The 9,441-nt window shown below is 39.1% G+C and overlaps 1 protein-coding gene across 1 annotated transcript in view; it reads right to left on the reverse strand.

The window, feature by feature from the left end:
• The window catches only part of LOC126407255 (pro-neuregulin-3, membrane-bound isoform), a 521,618-nt gene that overhangs the window by 23,200 nt on the left and 488,977 nt on the right, over positions 1 to 9,441 (reverse strand). Inside the window, exon 6 of the mRNA XM_050072014.1 lies at positions 5,378 to 5,504. Coding sequence (XP_049927971.1) covers positions 5,378 to 5,504 — 127 coding nt within the window. The remainder of the gene's footprint in view (positions 1 to 5,377; positions 5,505 to 9,441) is intronic.

Raw genomic sequence — 9,441 nt, forward strand, 5'->3', positions numbered from 1 at the left:
TAACAGCTCGTCGCCGGTGAAACACAATAAACGGCACGTCTTCTTTCATGTTTGTCTCATGACAGACAGACAGACAGACAGACAGACAGACAGGTGGAGCAAGCGGCAAATTGGTATGAAAGCTGGTTCAGGGCATATACGTCCATTTATGAATAAATATGGAGTGGATCATGCATGTGCACCAAGTTCCTGTGTTGACATCCTGTCGCTAGGCTACATCTTCTTCTTCTTCTTCTTCTTCTGCTGTTTAATGGGGCAGGACCCGATCCCAATGCAGCCCTCTAGGTCAGAGTACAAAAGTTACCCGGGCCATGGCCCCCCTGGCCTCCCCGGTTCCACAGTCTATGTGTGTGAATAATGTTTAAATAAAGGGAACTGAAGCAATAACATAAAAATTATGTGTATAAAGATTCTGGCCTCGAGTTACAGATGCAGTGAAGACTCAAAGTGCACTTTAATCAATTTGGGGCCAAATATTAAAAAGGATAACCTCTGTAGGGTAGATTTCACGTTCTGAGTTACCAAAGGCTTGAATGAACATGTTATATATTATTTGCTCAGATTGTTTGACTTGACCCGCTTTAGCTGGCCAAATTCACATCCATGAAACCTCTAAAAGAAGCATACAGCCTACTGTGTGATTTCTCTGAACGTACAAAAAAAGATATCACAAAGTGAAGTGATAAAGTGCTGTGACCCATTTTGAAGTCTGAATGGAGCTTCTTGCTGAAAGGAGTTTAAAGAGCAGTGGTTTGAACGTTTCTGCTTTTGATATCCACAATAAGAAAAGCAGGAAAAAGATTACCAGAAAATGTGAGGGATATAAAAGGGAGAAGTAACAGCCATGATGTCCTAAAGGGGTTAAACATTTAATGATTTCAATGGAGGTAAAATACGGCACATATAATAGCTGAGTGTCACGAATCATAGTAGAATAATGAGTAGGAAGAACATCATTGTGATTGGTTAGTAAATAAAAAGGTGATCCTATGATGTGTCAGCTTTCAGGTTGATATAAACATCAGATCATTTGCATGTACCCTGTGTGCAAAAATAACTATTACTTTATTGGTTTGTAGTTTGTATGTGCACATTTAAGAAAATCTCTGATTATTCTCAGTTACTGTGACATTAGGTTGAATTTGAACCGTAACATGATGCACAGTATTACCACTGGTTGCACATTGTAAGATCTAAATCCATGTAGAAGGTTGGATTGCTGCCATTCCCTTGATCTTGATCTTGGGAAGCCAGTTTGTTTGTCCTTGGCAGAGCACTCAGCTTGAAGATAATACGAGGTGGCACACCTGACACACCGTCTTCACAAACTCCAGATTTTACAGATTACTTTCAAACTGTGGTTAGCTCTGTCTCCAAGCTGTATCTTATCTGAACCCCTTGTGAACCGAAACTCCAGATCCTCAGGCAAGAACACCCTTGTGTTTTAAAGTCTGTGAACTCAAGATCGAAGTCGACAGGGCCTGTGCAGTCCTGCTCCGTTCAGACACCATTACTTCTTTGACCTGTTGATTCAAGTGAGGCGTTGAATCATTGAGACAATATATTTTCACCTTATTGCCTGCACTTCATAATCATCTGGTGACATTAGTCTGTGTGAAGATACATGATTAACAGAATAAACAAAATTATCTAGACCTTGACACCAGAACGTTACACTATAGGTCACTTAAATACACACAAGGGTAAAGTGCTGCAGTGATGACAATTTTTTTGTAAACCAGCCCTGAAGTTAGCGTTGCCCAGGTTTCCTCAACAGAAAGCCAATGTTTTTCTTCTACTGCATTTTGGATTATTGCAGAAAATAAGTTCTGTGGCAAACAAAATTATACTTACACATTTTACTCAGTAAGACAATTTTTATAAATGAACATCACTTTCTTTTTTTTAAGATTATATTTTTGAGTTTTTTTCCTTCAATGATAGGACAGTTTGAAGCGTACAAGGAGGAGAGAGAGGGGATAACTTGCAGCAGATGGCGCCCCAACATTTATGATTTTTGAAGCAATAATGCTATCGCCTGAAGTAAAAATCTAACGTTTGGCTGCAAACAAACCACACCAAGGTTGCATGACTTAATGTTGCCATGACAACGTGGCTGTCAAGCCGTGTTTGGCTTGATGGCGTTCTGTGGTCTTATTTAGCTAGTATTAGAAATTGCCCTTTTCAAGAATTGTAAAAGCATCAAAATTTAGGAGTGTAGTATTTACTTAAATATTTTATGTTGTAGAACAAATGGTGAAAATAGGTTTACCTTGTGTCAACCACAGACTTTATTTCAGGCAGCTGAAGTCAACACAAAGCAACCAGAAATGCAAATCTGTTAACTCATTACCGCGTTTCAGGACTCATTCTGAAAGCACTCTATAGTAGAAGATTTTAAGGGGTGATACTTTTTGCATATATTTCTTTTAATACCGTCTTGAAAAAAATAAAAGGTTTGGAAAAAATATTTTTAAAAATCCTGCATTTTTTGTTTGACTCTACCTGTTTTATCTTGTGCCTGTTCAAAATAGTAGGTTTTATGGCCATGCCTTCAAAAACAGCCCTGCTCATTACAAAAATGACTGTAGTTTTCTGATATCTCTATTTTCAAAAGAACAATTTGACATTTGGGAAAATATGCTTTTTACTAAGAGTAAGATAAGAAGATCAATACCACTTCCATGTCCGTACAATAAATGTGAAGAGATTGCCAATTATCTTAGCATTAATATTGAACTGTTAAACTATTGAACTATTGCTTTAACGTCTGTTTAAGTGAAAGCACCAAAACTACTTAGACAAGGCCTGGATACAATAAGAGATTGCTTTCATGGTTTTAAGGAACAAGTGTTGGCCAGCCCATTCACCACAAAAACAATGTTGACATTGCACATTTCTGCAAACCATGAATATCTTGCATTTGCACGTTTCACACGTGTCATATCAACATTTCCAAAGTGATGTAGGACATGAGCTGACTTTGTCATCTGGAGGTGAAAGGGATGGTGAGACTCATGCCAAGCTGCAGACCATTACAGATGAGAGTTCGAGACCACCAAACGCCAAAACCAGTTGTGTTTTAGAGTGTCATTGCTGTTTGAAGCAGCTTTTTAGGTACAAAAAGCTGATACATAGTTTCTTGTCCTGCCCAGATTGTGCCCCCAGATCAGGGTATTTTAGGCCAAAATCTGATCTTTTCCTAACCATAACTTGGTGGTTTTTGCTCCTAAACTTAACCACCACCCTCCACATGGTTTGCAGAAAAACTACAGTGCCAATGTTTTTTTTGGCGACTGGGTTGTGTTGCCTTTCAGTACAGTAGGAGATGAATATGGAACTGTGGTCCCTGGCATCACCTTGACCTTCTCCTTTGGACTTTTCATCACACTTTAAGAATGTCACATGAACTCACTTTTAAGCTGTTTTGCCAAATTACCAATGCAGATGTTTTTCTTTAGAGGACAGTGTAGGTTTCTGCTCTCATACTGATGGACCCCATGATGCCCATTCAGCATATCAGGCCAAGGACTGAGTGTCGGCCGTATCATTCACTGCCACTGTGAATTGTAATTATCTCTACTCAAAGCAAACTGGGTCTCGTACACAAGATACAAATTTCTGTGCCTCTCCCACACAGTGATTTGTCAACCTTGTCTATGTTAATGTGTTTATGATGGATTGAGGGCCCCTAGTGTTCACAGTACACGTTCTTTGCTTCATTGTACATTTAAATTACACCCTTGGAGAGAATGTACAATTTATCCAAGAAAGCTTCATGTCAGACCTGTGTAGATTACGTAGGTAACATATAATAAACATGTAAAAAAGGTAAAAGTTAATTTATGCCCAGTGGTGCACTAATGCATACATACACTCTCCCAAGGCGATGGAAGACATGGATTTGACTGACATTCAAATTAATGTAATGTTTTCCATACCAGCTCCTCCGAAACACACATCTGGGAGAGATGCTATGACAAAGAGCGCTGAGAAGATGATGAATGACATCGCTAGCCAGTGCCGTGCTCCCAAACCACTGAACGATTGCTCATTCGAAGACCTGTGAGCTTAATGCAAGTGGCCAGGTGGAGACGGGAATACATACTGATTCATAGGCAGCTAAACACTGCAGGAGGGTGATGAACTCAATGATAGTTGCCAGTACTCTGGTGTAATATGTACACTGTATACATCTGATTTGTGATAATCTCTGCAGGGGCACTGCTACCTGATATCAAATTTGAATGTTTGCTTTTTGCTGTAAAGCAACAATCTAAGAAAAAACAATCAACCTCATGGCAACTAATAGCACATGTATTGAGGTTGTTGGGTTTTTGTTGTGTTGTGTCTTTTTGCTGCTAGAAGCAACTGAATATGGTCAAAAAGTCTTAATCTTTTTAGTCTTTCTGATTCTTAACTACAACAGGTTCAAGTTAATGTCATCCAAGTTATGCTGTCACATTAACATTAGTTTATACAGCCAATCTTAAGGGAAATGGAACAGTGGGACGTTACTGATTTTAGGTGTTTCTTTGTGGTGGCACTTAACATTGCCATTTTTAATAATTACCACGGTCTCAGAACATATGATGAGACGTACTGGTTTTGAACTCCCCGTGGGAAGAGTGAACATGGAAGAGGTTGTCCATTCTTGATTCAAAGCCGTTTTTCTTTTTACTTTTCTCTCATGTGAAACCTTTCTCTGCCTTACTTATGTCTCCGACTGTTGCCTCTAACCTCAACTCAACTCAGCTCAACTCAACTCATCTGTTTGTATGTGTGTATAGCTCACTCAAGTTGCGATGCTAATTGGAATGCACAGATTTGATTCGCTAGGTAGCATCGTGAGAGATAATCTAACGTATGCAATTGGTCTGAGGGTTTCCTGGTCAGCTAATACAGCCAGTCGCTCCAGGATTTCACAGGCTCTTTTTGAGACTGCTGCTGTCTAAAATGCTTGACTTCACTGCAGCTATTCTAAAAAACAAAATTGCAGTGATAGTTGCAATGTTTTTGGAGTTTGGTTTTGCAATGACATTGCGAAAGGAAGTGAAAATAGCAGAAATACTTGCACTTTTTTTTGCAAGGCAACTTGTTCCAGTGAGAGTAAAACCGCACTGTGTTGAGTTTGTGATTCATACTACACTAACATAACCACTTGTACAGTATCGGTTGTAGGTCCGGGTCCATATAGGATGGCATTTGGATCTGGACCCAGGACAGATGGATGGCAGGTTAACATGTATTTTGGACATTTTGCAAATAAGCAGAATGGCATCCCCCCTTTTCCCCCCTCAAATCATCCACTGACTATAAAAGATCAACATGTTGAAAGACCGTCAGGATGAACAAAGGAAAAAACAGCAGTAGTTACCTCATGCATTTGCAGGTTGGTGTTAGGGGCCCTCATCTTGGCATCCAGGGCATTATGGGCATTAGCAGTGTAGTTTTTCAAACTGCGGCTCTCCTTCAGGTGGGCCTGGAGCTTCTCTCTGCGCCTCCTGAAGAGAAAGGAAAAAAAAAGGATGATTCACAAGTGTAAATTATTTCAGGAGTGCTTTGTCCACTGCCAGCTAAATTACTGTGAGTCTTGTGCAGGTTTTCATCCCAATCATTAAGATTATAATGTCAATAATTACTTAATCATCATGTGGTGTTGCAGGTAACTCTAGCTTTGAGTTGCTAAGACAAAGTCTTTAACCTTCCTCAGTTGCGTTCACTTATGAGGCATCATCCATCCCTCTTCAGCATCACATTAGGCTCCACAAATTACTTCTAGTAAAACAAGCCTTGAGTTCATCAGTGTCATAATTATATTCTGCAGTCAACATCCCCACCAAATCCCACCTGTAACTAATCTATAATATTGCTCTTATTAATTCAAAACAGAAGCCTTGGGACAGTTGCAGTGCCTTTGTTTCAGGCAGGAATGATGCAGATCTACAATATTACAGATGTACTTTAAGATCAGCTTGGGCTCACCTTCACAGAACAGTAGAGAACATGAAGGGAAGCTAAATCCGGGTTGGATTATTTCTGAAAATGGTCAATGAACTTGAACGAAATATTTAAGGATGGACTGTAAGTCCTAATCAGGCTGTCCATCTAACCCTGTAGCTACGTAAGGCATTTTTAAACTATCACCCTGTTTGTTAAATATACAGTAGGTCATGATGGCATATCACTCTTGCAGCCTTCTCTTGGATAACACATTTAACATGTGTAGTTTTTAATTGCAGCCATAGATGTGACCATGTTTAGGTCACCTGTCCCTGGCCAGTTGGCTCCAATATGATTTTGGTAAAGACATCCAAGCAAAAATACATTTATATGCAGATGACACTGTAATTTACATGCATGCTCCCTCCATAATGCAGGTGGTGCAAAACCTTCAGACTGCATTTTAGTCATTATAAACCACTCTGCTGAGTTTAGAATTGATTTTAAATGCTCAGGACACCAAAATTTATGGTCTTCTTAAAGCTTGCCATTGAAAGAGTGTCTTCATACAAATACTTAGATATATGGATGGATGACAAGCTTTCATTTCATGTAGGCTACATATTGCTATTCTAGTTAGGAAGTAAAGATTGGCTTTTATTTTGGAAATAAGTCTTGTTTTACTTTCAAAAACTCGTGGAAGCTACTTTTTTTTTGTCTGTAATTGATTACAGTGACATATTGTATATATGCATGCAACCTCCTCCATTTAATGTAGCCTTGATTCAGTGTATGCATCTCTAGGTTTTATTACAAATGCAAAGTCACTTACTCATCACTGCATTCTTTATGATTTGGTGGTTTGGATGTTAATGACCACTTGTGGACAACAGCACTGGTATATATTTTATTTGTAAAGCAATACTGGGAAAACTTCCGGCCGACCTCTGCACCCTTCTGTGTGTCAGCTCCGGTGGCTACCAGCTACGTTCCTCTAAGTGGTTGCTTTTCAGTGTACCCTGGGTTTTAACAGACCTAGGGAAAACTGCATTCTCCTACTCTGCACCACGGACATAGAAGAATCTTCAAAAATATCTAAAATAAGAAACACTTATATCCACTGATGAATTCACGGGCATCATAAAGAATGTAGTGATACAGATGTGCTTGTTTTCCTTGAGAGGCCACTATGTTTGAATAGCTGTTGTTTTATTGTGGATTTGTGTGTTATATGTTGTATTTGTTGCATTATAAATGTGTTTTGATTGTCTGCTACCTTGGTCAGGTCTCTGTTGTAAAAGAGATTTTCAATCTCAATGGGACTTCCTGGTTAACTAAAGGTTAAATAAAAAATAAACAAAAACAGTGATCCCAATCGTTTCCAGAAACTTCAAATGTACAGGTTACAGTTGTTACAGTATAAGAAAAGCATCAGGGACACGTTACACAATAAAGCATTTAACTTTGTTTTTAATGTTCTACATTGTATATAATTAAGGCCAGAGACTAAATGTAAAGGCTTTTATCCTACTTTACTTTTCTAAATACCCATTATATATCACTCTTCTAAAGGACACTGCGAAGCATCTGTAGTCCCCCCCCCCCCCCCCCCAGTTTTTCAGACTCATCCACGAACATACTTTTAAAAATGAGTCAGAGACAAAGGAGAATTGCATTCTACCAGCCTCATGCCCTCAAGGACAGAAGAAGAAGAAAGTGAGCTATTGACCAAAGAAGCCGTCTATCTATACCTCTCACTCTGTCCTCCCTGAGCAGTAATAAAAAAGACACAGAAAAAAATACAGCTTATATGATGTTCCTTGACTCCATTTAATAAATTCTGTTAAGATGTTTTGAGTCTGGGCTCCTCGTTTCTCAGATGTGTTTTTATTAAACTGGTTGAATCAGAATGCTTTGTGATATTTGTTGCCAAGACACTGAAAGAATGAAATCATCGACAGGAAAACTAATTAGTCTGACCCCAATCTTTAGCAGACGCAGACCTGACGCATGACAAGAGGTCAAGAGATAATTGAGGGTTGTATTCAGATGTCTCCCATTCATCTGAAAGAAGCTCCTCTACTTTGTTTTTCTGTCCAGCAAACATTACAGTACATGTTTTTAATTAGTCCAACACTAGTTACCCATGTTTGTGCATTCACATTTCCTGCATTAAACCTTTTTATCACGACTTCATTCTGTTGATGCCAAGGTAAGCCCATTATCAGATCGTGCCGATGAAGCCTTTAAAGTTCCGGTCTCTGAGATTCTCTGCGGAATGACAGCAATGTAATCCAGTGTTTACAAACAGCCTCATTGAACGCTCCTATCCCCTCCACCTCTACAGCACTTTAATTATATTTCCTTAGAAGAATACTGTGACATTTGGTACATACTGCTTTTGGAAAAGAATTCACTTGATATAAAAAGTCCATCATCTCTTCTAAAGCCTTAGCACAATCTGGTTGTTTATTTGAATGCAATGGCTCTTTATGATAGAAGCATAAGATTTTGCTGCAGGAAAATGAAATCAGAGTTGTCTGAATGATGTCAGTAACCTCAAACATCACCAACCTTTTGTTACCTATAGCTAGAACTCAGGCTTCTTTTGATTAAGGGAACTTGTGTATTATTATGAATGGGTCTAAGGGCACATCCACACTAATACTTTTTATTTTAACAGTGTTTTAAACAAGCCTCTCAGTACTGTTTCAAAAATAATCTCTGCCAATACTACCATGCCTGAAAATGCATATTACATGACCATTTACATACACTTGGCATATGCGTACCAATGTAAACAGGAAGCAGATAGTCTATCCTGCGGTTGGCTGCTAAGAAAATTCTATGGAGATGGCAAAAGGTAAGATCAGAGATTTCTTTGCTTGGATCGATGCAGAGCAAGAATTGCAACTGAAAGTAACACATGAGTATAAGGTGGTCAAAGCAGTGCTAAACAGATTGGGAGTCACTGCAAAGTATATACAGCGATATATTAGAGTGGCACTGGGGAAATTATCCATCACTGGAGGAAGCCATAATAATGGGAAAGGAGTACGCACACAAGAGGGACAAAATCACTAAAGGTTTGGAGACCTAGCTAAAATGTTTCGACTTGACACATGAACAGGAAGTGAACGTGGGTGTCTGTGTCATCGTTTTCAAATGTCTCCATTTCCGCTCATCCAGACTCAAATTCAACCCTGGAGTTTTCAAACTAAAAGTAGGTCACCAGCACTTTCAAAGGTCTCCATTTTAGGGGTTCCAAAAAGCTGGCGTAGTGTGGCGTAAACGTAGCAATAGATATGTGTGTAAAACAAAAACATATTAGTGAAGATGTAGCTTAAAGAGGCAACAGATAGGATTCAGGTTTTTTTTAGCTTGGCGCCACCTAGGGTCAGCGGTGTTGCTCGCACTGTCGCAAAGACCAAATTGACCGTGGGGATCAGAGATAATCAATAAAATGTAGGCTGTAAAGCCACCAGTATACCTCTATGT

This window comes from Epinephelus moara, chromosome 19 (genome assembly GCF_006386435.1).
Source record: "Epinephelus moara isolate mb chromosome 19, YSFRI_EMoa_1.0, whole genome shotgun sequence".
Classification (NCBI taxonomy): Eukaryota; Metazoa; Chordata; class Actinopteri; order Perciformes; family Serranidae; genus Epinephelus; species Epinephelus moara.